Genomic DNA, 12,729 nt, shown 5'->3' on the forward strand with positions numbered 1-12,729 from the left:
AGGCATGTCAGTGCTTGTATATCTCGTGGTTTCCGCAGGCGGATCACACATGTAGCGACGGCGTTGATAGTTGACTTTGTTCGATAGATATGTATGTTGGGAGGAGGCCTTTTGGTTCCATCTAATAAGGTTGGAAGTGATCAAGGACCATACAGTTACAACCTGTCTCATGGCATAGTAACCGATACCAAAGATCGTGTCTCATATAACTACGATTGATGAACATTTGGAAGGTCGATGACCGGCTGGAAAGCCGGTAATCCGCAGCTCTTGATTGAAAGACGGCCGATTCCTGGCAGCGGGATGATCTCAGAATTGGCTCCAGAGAATTCGCAGGATGATCAGACGAGTTTAATGATTAGTCGACAATGAGATTAAGAAGCAAGGGTGAACGCGATGACGCTTAATATAGACGAGATATGGGAGGTATTTTAGAAGCAAAACATTGAGAACATTTCCAGGACAGACATCTACATGATGACCTCGTTGGCAACATCCTGGATTGAAGAGAAGAACATGATGTCAGCAAAGGATCGAGGTGGATTCGGGGACATGTGGCTCGGAGAGTTTCACTTACACGCTTGAGTTCCTTGTATGGCAGGCACACACAGTTCTGCACGCGGACCTCGTCGCCGACAGCGCATTCCTTGCCGAGAATGGTGATGCTCTGCACCTTCACGCCCTGCTTGATGATGCTAGTGGAGTGGCTGCCCAAGGGGATGGGGGTACCTTCCACACGAGCCCAGGCACCGACGCGGCTACTCCAGCCGATGATGGAATGCATCACGCAGGCATCATGACGGATCTCTGAGTCTTCCAAGACGATGGCGTCCTTGATACGAGCACCGGCGCCAACGACCACACGGGCACCAATCGAGACGTTCGGGCCGAGCTTGGCGGTGGGGTCCACGGTGGCAGTGGGGTGGATGAAGACTGGGGGCACAATGGTCGCAGAGGGAGCAGTCAGCTCCTCGGACTGTGCCTGGAAGGCCTTCTGAAGGTAGAGCGCGTTGGCAGGCACGGCGGAACCAGCAGTCTTGATCTGACGCCAGAAGTCCTTCGTCTCGTGCACAAAGAACCGGTTGCTGTCGGCCAGATCGGAGAGAATGTCCTGCTCCAAGCGCAGAACCTCGTTCTTTTCACCATCCTCATCATCACCAGCGACGAAGGATGACTCGAGGTTGTCCGTGGAGGGGTAGGAAAGGAAGCGAGGGCGGGTGGTGCGGCGTTTGATGGCGCTGCGAATGGCGGGGAAGATACACTCCGTCGCGAAAAGGTAGACCCCGCAATTGATCAAGTTGGAGATGTGCGACTCGGGCTTTTCAACGTAGTGCAGGACACGCTTGGTATGGGAATCGGACACGATGCAGCCAAAGTTGGACGCGGCTTCGTTGGTGACGCGCGTACCCAGGATGACGGCCTCCGCATCCTTTTCCTCGAACAACCGCAGCATCTCGCCCAGAGGGAATGAGCAGCAGACATCGGCATTCAGCACCAAAAGACGTTCGGGCTTGCCCTTGAGGATCGCATCACGAAAGTGGTACAAACCACCCGCGGTACCCAACGCCGTGTATTCGCGGAGATACTGAATGCGGAACTGGGGGAACTCCTTTGCCGCTTCTTTGATGAAGTCCCGGAAGACAGACTCGTCGTAGTATCCGATCAGGATGACTTCGCGCACATCATCGACCTTGGCGACAGCCTTCAGGCAGTGATTGATGATGGGATGACCAGCGACTTCGAACAGGGGCTATTTGCGGGGCAAAGGGGGCCTCTGTATTAGCTCGGTTTCTCGAATGCTCTTTAGCGCACAGCGCACTGAGAGTAATGACTGCAGTATGTACCTTGGGGACATCGAGCGACAGCGGGCGGAAGCGAGTACCACGAGAAGGACCTCCGACCTAATGTTGTTGTTGTCGTTGTTTAGTTTGTATATCACCCTGATGAGGGCAGCATTATCGGAGGTAACTCACCAAGATGATAGCCTTGGTGGAGGAGTGGTGAGAATCACCCCGAATTGGGACGTTAACCATGATGGCTTGGGTTAGATGTCCAGAAGATGAGATCAATAGGAGGATCTTCACACAATTGACGGGTTGGAAAGAGTCTCAAAGTCCAGAATCAGATGCGACCAGATCGAGAGCTTCGAATGCCAAGACAACGCTGGCGGGCGGTGGTGGGGGAATTCAGGAGAGCTCACCTGACGTGAAATCGAGAACGTGGGCTTCCATCGAACGTGGGGCCTGCCGCCAACTGGTGACTCGGGTGGATCTAATCAGGCACAGCTGAGAAAGGTGGGACCGCATCTCACCGTCTGCATAGTCATACTACTGAGTTACGGCCAGACGCCTTCACAATTTGGCTTCAAAAACAAGAATCATTCTATCCTCTGCAAAATAATAATCTGCTTGGTGATAAATTTCATATCGGGCTTCCATTCTAAGTGCCTGAGGCTCGACAATAGGCATAGCTAGGACTCGATCGTCTGCGAGCCCGAATATCCAACTTGGGTATTCAACTCAGTGCACATGGTCCAGCAGTCACATTGGCTCATCCTCAGGGGCCCATTCGTGAATGGGGGCAAAGCCGTCAGACACAGTGTCCATATCATCAGTATGATGAATCGTCTGGATCCAATCCTGCGCTCGACTCAACTTTGCTCGCTCACGAATCAATTCCCCGCGTCGTCGCTCTCGCTCAGGATCCTCAGCCATCAACACGTTACATTGATCGGCAGCTGAATCGCCAAAATGCACCCAGTCAGCGCGGGCTTCATGCCGAATGGTGGAGATGGTCACTTACACTTGGTGTTCAATCGGTCGTTGATCACGTCAACCAGGTGAGTCCGGCACTTGCTGATGACCTTGGCATGGGCGGACTGGCAAATAACATCCAAAAAGCGGGAGCTCGCAATCTCGTAGTACCCATGAGAATCCTGCAAGGCGATGCCATTAGCACCGAAATGGTCCTATACAAGCGAGGATTCGACACACACATACTGCCATCATCTCGATTTCTTGAACAAAATCATCAATACCCAAATCCTTCATGATTTTGACAATCTTGGACTCGTCATCAACATCACCGCCCGCCTGACGAATAATCGCTCGCGCTCGTGCTCGGTTGCGTCCTGAAGTGAGCAGCTGAAGAGCGCTCTTGGAGGCAGCTTTGTGTCGCGCCTGAGCCATGGTGAAGGGCTTGTCGTACTCGATTCGGAATTGAGCCCTGGCATGGCCCATGAATTCAACTTGGCATTCATTGATGAATTCGCTAATAACTCGACTCAATTCTCGATAAAGGCCCGTTTGACGATATTGGGCGATCACCTCATCGAGACACTTCGTGATAATTTTGAGGACAATTGTGCACGTCGCAGAGACAAAGACACTCGCAAGCTCGCTCCAGTGTTTGATGCTCGCTCTATTCAGGGACTCAATGACCGTAGGGTCAATATGGTTCGGGATTCCTGTCGAGCCCGATTCCTCTCGGAACTCTCGAATCTCACGAGGGTGGAACCTGCGGGCTGCCTCGACGTACTTGTCGAAAATACCATCTATGAGGTACAGCTTGGTGGGCGGAGCAGGGGTCGGCGAGTCTGGAGGTGTCATGTCGCTGCTTTCATGCTTGCGTTTCAATCGACCGGCCTGGGGTGAGCCATTGACATTCTGGTTGCCTTTTGATTCCGTGTCTGTCACGACAACGCCCATGACAGTCGGTTTGGTTATCTTCAATGCTGTTTGAAAATCCGTGGCAAGCCGGTTCGAAAACCTAAGGAACATCTTGCGAGTGTCGTGAACCTCAGAGCTCCCAATCAAGATCTCGTTCAACCGAGATCGAAGGGCCAAAACCTTCTCCATCACGATATATTGACGGTTTTCGGTGGGTGGACTTGGCAAATCCGCCAGCTCTCTATTGACCCGACGTGCTTTTTCATTGATTTGATCGATGATGGACGGCAGGCACATCTGGATTTGGGCCATCAAGATTTCCTTGAGTGCCTCTTGGAGTCGGCGAACACCAAGGCGATCTCTATATTCAGACATAGAACCCTTCCAGAATGAACCGTCAAAAAATCTTTCTTCTTCCTTGCGAGCCCTTGCATGGTCGACACCAGGATCCTGGTTGTTTCGCACCACGAAGTACCCATGGCCCAGCTTGAATTTCTGACCCGCGAGGATCTCTCTCCACTGCTCGAAAGATTCCATACCCAAGGCACGGTCTGGTTTTGTAAGTACGCCCAGGGTTCGTTCTTTGGCGTTCTTGATGTCTCGGATCAGCCTAGCAGCACTCGAATTTGTAGCGTCGTCCGTCATGGTCAAAGTGAGGAGGATGATGCAATTCTCCTGCGACACATAGTGTTTGACTAGATTCTCGACCAGCCTGACGAGATATTTCTCATCGTCGTGTTCAGGCTGGCTAATCACTCCAGGAAGGTCATAAAAGGACAGAGCTGGGAACTTGGGCCCGGAGATGTCCAATCGAACAACATTCGGCGAGAATTTAACAGCAGTCTTCTCTGTGACTCCCCGATTCATGCCAGGTTTGTAGATTTTGGAATCATCTGCTGGGTTCAGAATGGCGACCTGGGCCCACTTGATAGTCTCTTGCACCTCAGATCTATCATACAATGTCATGAAGACCTCCTCGTCTCGACCGACGCGTGCAACCCAAGGGCCTAGGAGACCCGTTCGCTTCGAGGTCTTTAGTTTGTTCGACGGGTCGTACACATACCGACGGGAGAGGTACACGATACACTTCCACGGGTCACCTGGCTTGCTCTCCGACAAATTGATCTCCATCGGACATCTGGTACAGGTACCGGCGCTCCGGGGAACCTGGATCTCGGAGATACCCTCGATCAAAGAACTTTTGCCAGTACTCTGGTCACCAACAACACAAATCTTGGGCAATGCAATCTGGTTGTCCTCGATACCAATACGGCTCAGCTCTTGGATTTTGCCCACGAGATGCTGCATGTCCAAAGTCATGATGTCGATACCCTGAGCCTTGACGGAGGGTTCTCTTTCGACGAACTGTTCTTCAACTGATGGCTCAGGATGCGGCCAAGTTCGATCTTCTGTTGGCATATTGTAAATTTCTCTTTCTTCTGTCTTGGGTGGGACGTTTTGTGGTAGGCGATTGAATAGCGGTTGCCGCGCCATGACGAAATCTGATCTAGCAGCTGGTCCTTGCTTCTTCATGCGGACCCGAAAGAGCGAGTGAATTCGCTCCGTATATCGACGGGGACTTGAAGTTTTTGCTGGGAAATGGAAGGTCTTTGGGGACTGGCGGAGAAAGCTTGAGAAATACTCGGCGAGACTTGGAGAGACTTGGAAGGAAGGGCGACTTTAAAGGCTGCCGAGTCAACGCATTTGAAGACCTTGAATCTCCCGCGAGACCTGTCACTTTGTATATTTGGTGGTATGTCCCCTGGTAACTTCCGACAGGTTTTTGATCGATGGAAGCTGGAGAGTTCCATGAAAGACTCGGAGAAGTTGCTTAGATCTCCTCCTCTTTCGACGATGAGTCTCTTAAGTCCGGGCAGCAGCTTCACGTCTCCAATCACCAGTCTCGCCACTTTCTCTGCGATATACTGGGAATAATGAAGCAACAAACTTGTACGGAATCTACTGGTGAGTCGTATAGTCGTATCTGGATCAGATATCTCTGCCTACCGACTAACCTGCATTGCAACGATGAAGTCGACTTTTCTTCGCAAGGCAATCATACTCCGTACAACCTCTGTGCGTGATGTCTGGTAGCCTCAGACAATCCACAAGGTCCGTCGATGACCTCTATTTGGATAATGTGATAGACTTGGGAAAATATCTATGGAGGCTTATCATACAAGTACCTAATATCTTATCTTTCATTTGGGCCCTGTCAAGGATGTCGACGGAAGCGCAATCAAAATTTGCGTAGATTATTCTATGACGCTTGCATCATCAAATGACTAACGACTCCATTCAAGTACTCGCGCTGCAGGGGCAAGACAAGATTGTTGGCTAAATACATTTGGACGCCTCGTGCCTGCGTATAAAGCCAAAGTCTTTCAAGAATGGAAAGAAGTCGAAACCCTCAGTACTGATCTTAGGACACTGACCTCGTATCTGCCCCCCTGTAGTGATGAGCTCCCTCGCATGTAGGAAGCTACATAAAACTCAATATGGTTGATTGTTCAAATTCATGAAACTAAATGAGTTTTCAAAATTGCACTTCTTCGCTGCTATCTCCTTTTAGCTATACGAGTGATGGCCCAAGGAGCTTTCCTGTAGATCTGAACTGGTCCGGCTTCGGAGAGCCCCACAGTATTACCCTAAGCCCTATGTCCAAATCAGGAACTACATTGATGAAGCATGAAAGAGGCCATGACGAACGGCAACGTACATGCTATGACGGTCATTGTGGTCTCAGTTTTGATTCCAAGTTCAATAACTGACACTCCATATCATTAGTGCTTATGGCTTCGTGACTCAGTATATGCATACTCTAGGGATCCAAGTAAGTGACTCATGTCGGAATCCTGGGGTATTTATGTGACCGAATCGGGCGAGCCCCGCCATGACTCCCGCCCAAAATTTCCACGCGCCCCTCCATTGATCTGAACCATTCATCCATTTTGTGTCAAACGTCTAGAACCAGACAATATGGCGGACCAGAACACTGTCAAGGAGGCTGAGGCCTCCATGGCCAACCTCCAGCTCGACTCCGTCACCGGTGAGATGGTCTCCAAATCGGAGCTGAAGAAGCGCCTGAAGCTTCGTGAGAGGGAAGCCAAGAAGAAGGAGAAGGTCGCTGCTGCCCCCCTAAGGCTCAGAAGAAGACCTCCGCCGAGGAGGATGAGGCTAACTTGACTCCCAATGTATGTGTCTCCTATCGGTTCTGAAGATGGAGTGAGGCTCCAACTGTTGCAATGCCCGCCTGTCACTCGTAGTACTCACCACGGACGGGGACTTGATCACATACTCCGGCGCGAGAGTTCGAGTACTTACATATCAATCTGTCTTAGCAATACTTTGAGATCCGAAGCAAGAGGGTCCAGAAGATGTTCGAGACCAAGAACCCAGACCCCTACCCCCACAAGTTTCAGGTCACCACCGATCTCCGCGATTTCCTCAAAGACTACGACAGCCTCAAGAAGGGCGAGGAGAAGCCCGATGTCCCTATCCGCCTTGCTGGTCGTGTCTATACCAAGCGCGCCTCCGGACCCAAGTTGATCTTCTACGATCTCCGTGCCGAGGGTAAGAAGGTCCAGGTCATGTGCCAGGCCCAGAACGCCACTGGCAGCGTGCCATTCGAGCAGCAGCACGAGCACCTCCGTCGTGGTGATATTATCGGTGTTGTCGGATATCCCGGTCGTACTTCCCCCAAGAACCGAGACGATGGCGAGCTCTCCATCTTTGCCACTGAGGTCGTTCTTCTGGCCCCGTGCTTGCACGCCATTCCCTCCGAGCATTACGGTTTCCAGGACAAGGAGCTGCGCTTCCGTCAGCGCTACTTGGATCTCATCATGAACGACAGCACTCGCGAGGTGTTCCGCACACGTGCCAAGATTATCAGCTATATCCGCAATTTCTTGGACAACCGTGACTTCACCGAGGTTGAGACGCCGATGATGAACCAGATCGCCGGAGGAGCCACTGCCAAGCCCTTCGTCACGCACCACAATGACCTTGATCAGAAGGTATGTCTACAGAGTTGCGGTCAACATTCAATGAAGAGACAACCGCTAATTCTTTGACAGATGTTCGTACACGTTCCCTGGTGATGTATGTCAGTGCGTACTAATTTGACACCAAATTCTTAGGTACATGCGTATTGCGCCGGAACTCTACCTGAAGATGCTCATTGTCGGTGGCCTCGAGCGTGTGTATGAGATGGGCCGTCAGTTCCGTAACGAGGGAATCGATCTTACCCACAACCCCGAGTTCACTACCTGCGAGTTCTACTGGGCTTACGCCGATTACAATGACGTGATGGATCTGACTGAGGAGCTTGTCTCAGGCTTAGTCAAGCATGTTACTGGTGGCTATGAGACCAAGTTCACCACTCAGAGTGGCGAGGAGTACAACATCAACTGGAAGGCTCCCTGGCGCCGAATTGAGATGATCCCTGGCCTCGAGGAGGCTACCGGGGAGACATTCCCTCCCGCGGACCAGCTTCACACTGCCGAGACCGGCGAGTTCCTCAAGGGTGTGCTCAAGAAGATGAACGTGGAGTGCACCCCCCATTGACCAATGCACGCATGTTGGACACCTTGGTTGGTGAATTCTTGGAGAGCACCTGCATCAACCCAACCTTTATCATGAGCCATCCCGAGATGATGTCTCCTCTCGCCAAGTACCATCGCAGCAAGCCTGGTCTTTGTGAGCGATTCGAGGCCTTCGTTGCCACTAAGGAGATTTGTAAGTTTTCGTTCCTCGTTCCCCATTTGGGAAGGGCGTTTAGACCCTTTGCAATGACGATGATGTGCTAACGAGACCTACCTCACCTCAGGCAACGCATACACCGAGTTGAACTCTCCCGCTGTTCAGCGTGAGCGCTTCGATGAGCAGGCTCGTCAGAAGGATCAAGGTGATGACGAGGCTCAGCTCATCGATGAGAACTTCTGCCAGTCTCTTGAATATGGCTTGCCTCCTACTGGTGGCTGGGGTATGGGCATTGACCGATTGGTGATGTTCCTTACCAACAACTATAGCATCAAGGAGGTGCTTGCCTTCCCCATGATGAAGGAAGATAAGACTGCTCACCATGGCAAGTCTGTTCTGGAGGCTGTGAACAGCAAGCCCCAGCCTGAGGAGGGTAACCGTATGATACTGATCTCTGCCAACTTTCACGAACCGATTTCACTAACAATGAACCTGCAGCCAACTAATCAATGAAAATGTGGGAGATGGATTGTCCATCATTTAACGAAAGCGTCAGATCGAAGAAGACTAAACGCCGGCGGTGGATCAGTGAATAGCTACATGCATATTGAGAAAAATATCACCAATTCTCAGGCCTGGCCTCCACTCCGCGAACGGGCTACTGCGAATAACTGAAAGATACCTACTATATTCTATAGTCTATTTGAGTGTCGGAAGACTCCAGCTGCTTCATGACAAGAAAATAGGGACCCGGAAGATTATGGCTCCCTTCGGACATTGTTTTGATTAATAGAACAGCAATTCTATACTGCGCACAGTGTCTCCAAATCCAGATATCATTGTTTGTATCATCCACGATCAGACCAAAACCATGCGCAGATGATAGCGGAATCTACCGTCACGTTGTTTGCCTTTTCGGCTGTCCTCCCCCAAAGTATTTATATTTCATTCCAACCATCCTCTCTACCTACCCTCTTCATCTATTCTGGTTTGTGGTTCGCGATCTCTCTGACAAAAATATTGCTTTCGAACCAACTCGCAACTTCGAGAAACCTCGCCTTCGTTTCACAGCTCCATACCACACACCTTACTATGCACGGTCGTCCAAAGCTCGCTGCTCGAAAGAGCCCGTCCCCAGACAATCGTGAAAGAAAACGCCCGCGGTTATTCAAGTCACCACAGCCCGGTTTCCCAAGTCGTGATGTGACCCCTAGCCCAAAGACTCCCGAGGTGAAGCAGGATCATGAGGCTCAAGAGGCCTCTACGGGCATTTTCCGCACTCCTCCGACTCCCGTGGATGTCCAGTATCAACCGGCTGGCCCAAGCCCAGATGTGCGTTCACGACCCTTTAGCTCGGAAGATTTGGGATTCCTCTCTTGGTTTGGATTGTTTCTGACCCCATTCGACAGGCCGACAAGCTTCTGGGCTATTCCCCTTCCCCAGTCGACACCACGCGCCGACCTCCTGTAAGTTCAAGCTTCGTATGCATTCTCCTTATACAGAAGTGACTGACACAAGCGACGTTTCGACACGCAGAGCCCTCCTCTATTACCACGCATGTTCATCGCTCCAGAGGGAAGCCAACGAGCCGGTGTCCGCGAGAGCGTCGAGCAACGTATGTGTCAGTAGTAGTAGTCGCTGAATTTCGAATCGTCATGCTAACTAAACATCTATTAGGCCCAGCATTCAACATGACAGAAGCTTCCTTCACAAGTTCCTACGATCCCCTGGCGCTCCTTGGTCGTGTCAATGTTCCTCCGGCCACCACCAGCCAGCCTGGCCAGCCTGGCCAGCCCAGCCAAGCTCGTCAGGAGCCCACAACGCCTACTCCGACCCCCGCCCGCGACAAAGCCCATACGAAACTCCTTGGAAGAAACTCACCGTTACGACCGTCGACTTCGAAGAACTGTCCGCGCACACTGCCAAGTGTGATCTGTGTGATCGTCGAAACACAGAGGGCATGTGGCGATGCACGCCTTGCGGATGGCAGTGTTGCCGTCGATGCCTCGCTGAACGAGGTGGAGACCGCTCGCATCCTAAGGCTGGCACCATACATTATCCTCGGGACATGGTCCAGATGTCGTCCCTTGCGAAGCCAAACGAGGGTCCTTCCAGTACCGCTGCCTCCGCCTCACGCAGACGAGTTCGCCCGTCTCGTGCCTCTCGAGGGACGCCCAACGTGTCGGCGGATGAACAGGCGGCCCGACTCCTCAGTACCATGAGAGAGGATTACCAGGATCGTCGCAGACAATTGCCAACCCCAGCTGCTAATGAGTCGAATGATGCTGCTGCACCGCAGCGGGCGGCTGGCACGGATGGTGAGATGGGCGTGAATGGGGCACAGGGTCTGCAGGATTTCAAGATGCACATGGACCTGGACAATCTTCCGGACCATCTCGTCAATGTACGTCGCAACCCATCGCGCAGAGCGAGACCGGCCGATCTGAAGGAGTGAGGAATTGATCTCCAGCAACGCGCAAATTTCGAAAAACTCGAGGGTCATTGGTTTGATGGGTTGGGCGATCCAACAGCATTAGGCTCATAGTATCCAAAGTGCAACTTGAATTCTAAATGATCTAAAATTTCTGTGTCATAGTAGAGACTTGAAACAATGACGGCTATATTGCGTAGAGACTAATCTTACAGCGGACTCGGGACATGTCGATGAGTCTGGGTAGGAATGGAGATGGTATCAGAACAGAAGGGCTTCATCATGTGTCGATAGAGAGCCTTGATCACAATATTCGTACACACTGATAGTTGATCTTTTTTGGGTGGGGGGTTCTTTTCTTCCACAACTCGTTACAGCCGCTTCATGGCCGAAGCAGTGGAACTGGACAGCTGCTGGCCGCGAGCCTTGGCAGCCATTTGCAGAAGCTTTGCTGTGCGCGACGGATGCCACACACGGCTGCCAAGAATCATAACCCAGGTCAACAGGAACAAGCTTCCGGCTTGGTGAGCTGACGCGAGCGGAGTGGGTACTAGGTACAGCAGAGTGGAGATACCAAGAGCGACCTGCATGCAGGCGAAGCCGAGGACGCCGTGCATCCCCTTGCGAGCCGGGGCAGGAAGCAGACGCTTGATTGGAGCACGGCGGGAATAGGCAAAGAGTGCGACGATAGAGGTGAAAGTAGTGATGGCGAGAATGCGATGATCAAGCTGGACGAGAGAAGGGTTCTCGAGCATGTTACGCCACCACAGGTCGGAGCGATCCTCATGGCGGGAGTAGCGTGGGTCCCAGAGTTCAGCGCTGGGAGGGGTCAGTCCCTTACCCATGTAAGGGAACTCGTTGTAGATCAATCCGGCGTCGAGGCCAGCAACAAGGCCTCCAGACATGACGGTGACAAAGACCAGAAGCGCAAGGCCGGCGACGGAGCGGCGGAAGAAGGCCAGTCGAGGATCCCGCAGGGCGTTCAGCTGGTTCAGACCCTCGGAGGGATCCTTCATCAGGCGGTGAGATCGCAGGATCGCAAGACCGTTCCAGAGCATGGCCACGTAGCAAGTGAAAGCGGTAGCCAAGTGAGTGGTCAGACGGTACTGGCTGACTCGCGGGTGGCTTCCGGGGGCAAACAGATCATCCTTGAGCCCAGACTTGACCATCCACCAACCGATGAAGCCTTGGAACCCAATCAGACCAGCAATGCCACCAAGGCGCAGGGCCATGGGCGTAGAGACCTTTTTCCGGGCGATGAAGTAAACAGCGGGCAGGACGAACGACAGACCGACGAATCGGCCCCAGAGACGATGAATCCATTCCATGTAGTAGATAGACTTGAACTCGGACAGGGTCATATTGGGGTTAAGCAGTTGAAATTCCGGAGAGGCACGGTATTTGGAGAACTCAGACTCCCAGTCGTCCGCGTTCATGGGGGGAAGAGAACCAGTGACTGGGCGCCATTCGGTGATACTCAGACTATGCGATACCCAAGTTTATTAGCTAACAAAAGCCACAAACAATCCGATCGGGAAGTTCACGTACCCAGATTCAGTCAACCGGGTCAATCCTCCAAAGACAACGATACCAAAGACGCTGGCGGCGCTGCCCAAGAGCCAGTAGGCCACCCTTTTGTCGCTGATCTTGGGGAAACTTGACTTGACCTTGGCTGCAGTCTGTTCCGCGGCAGCCTCCACGGTGGGAGCGGCGACGGATCGACGCAGGCTCGAGGTGAAGAATTGACGGTTTTTATCGGCGAGCACAGAGGTCCGAGTCATCTTGGGCTTCGGGGAGGGCATTGCGGCGAACCGGCGCACAGTTTTGCCAGCAAAGCCTTGATTCCGGAGGCATTGTCTGCATGTAAAGAGTTCTTGTGACAGTCGAGGTGTCATGCTCCGCCATAAAGGCAGGGCTGGGCCTAATGAA

General features: G+C 52.3%; 6 protein-coding genes across 6 annotated transcripts; 3 read left to right on the forward strand and 3 right to left on the reverse strand.

Moving 5' to 3' along the window:
• Window positions 1-470: 470 nt before the first annotated feature.
• N7539_000917 (mannose-1-phosphate guanylyltransferase) lies at window positions 471-2,033 on the reverse strand (the record flags this gene model as incomplete). The annotated part of the gene is made up of 4 exons (XM_056930521.1): window positions 471-497; window positions 578-1,750; window positions 1,845-1,901; window positions 1,974-2,033. The coding sequence occupies 4 exons, from the start codon at window positions 2,031-2,033 to the stop codon at window positions 471-473; spliced, it is 1,317 nt and encodes a 438-aa protein (XP_056794814.1).
• A 507-nt stretch (window positions 2,034-2,540) lies between these two features.
• N7539_000918 (putative dynamin GTPase) lies at window positions 2,541-5,201 on the reverse strand (the record flags this gene model as incomplete). Its single annotated transcript, XM_056930522.1, has 3 exons — window positions 2,541-2,737; window positions 2,803-2,935; window positions 3,000-5,201. The coding sequence occupies 3 exons, from the start codon at window positions 5,199-5,201 to the stop codon at window positions 2,541-2,543; spliced, it is 2,532 nt and encodes an 843-aa protein (XP_056794815.1).
• Window positions 5,202-6,647: 1,446 nt separating this feature from the next.
• Window positions 6,648-8,234, forward strand: N7539_000919 (Lysine--tRNA ligase cla4; the record flags this gene model as incomplete). Its single annotated transcript, XM_056930523.1, has 4 exons — window positions 6,648-6,791; window positions 7,010-7,684; window positions 7,745-7,764; window positions 7,808-8,234. 4 exons carry the CDS (start codon window positions 6,648-6,650, stop codon window positions 8,232-8,234), a joined length of 1,266 nt encoding a protein of 421 aa, XP_056794816.1.
• An 11-nt stretch (window positions 8,235-8,245) lies between these two features.
• Window positions 8,246-8,882, forward strand: N7539_000920 (Lysine--tRNA ligase cla4; the record flags this gene model as incomplete). The annotated part of the gene is made up of 2 exons (XM_056930524.1): window positions 8,246-8,405; window positions 8,497-8,882. 2 exons carry the CDS (start codon window positions 8,246-8,248, stop codon window positions 8,880-8,882), a joined length of 546 nt encoding a protein of 181 aa, XP_056794817.1.
• A 579-nt stretch (window positions 8,883-9,461) lies between these two features.
• On the forward strand, window positions 9,462-10,824 carry N7539_000921 (uncharacterized protein; the record flags this gene model as incomplete). Its single annotated transcript, XM_056930525.1, has 2 exons — window positions 9,462-9,835; window positions 10,047-10,824. 2 exons carry the CDS (start codon window positions 9,462-9,464, stop codon window positions 10,822-10,824), a joined length of 1,152 nt encoding a protein of 383 aa, XP_056794818.1.
• A 347-nt stretch (window positions 10,825-11,171) lies between these two features.
• Window positions 11,172-12,602, reverse strand: cox15 (cytochrome c oxidase assembly protein cox15; the record flags this gene model as incomplete). Its single annotated transcript, XM_056930526.1, has 2 exons — window positions 11,172-12,282; window positions 12,349-12,602. The coding sequence occupies 2 exons, from the start codon at window positions 12,600-12,602 to the stop codon at window positions 11,172-11,174; spliced, it is 1,365 nt and encodes a 454-aa protein (XP_056794819.1).
• Between the last annotated feature and the right edge of the window lie 127 nt (window positions 12,603-12,729).

The sequence above is a fragment of the Penicillium diatomitis genome (assembly GCF_028827545.1).
Source record: "Penicillium diatomitis strain IBT 30728 chromosome Unknown utg000001l_segment0_segment0, whole genome shotgun sequence".
NCBI lineage: Eukaryota > Fungi > Ascomycota > Eurotiomycetes > Eurotiales > Aspergillaceae > Penicillium > Penicillium diatomitis.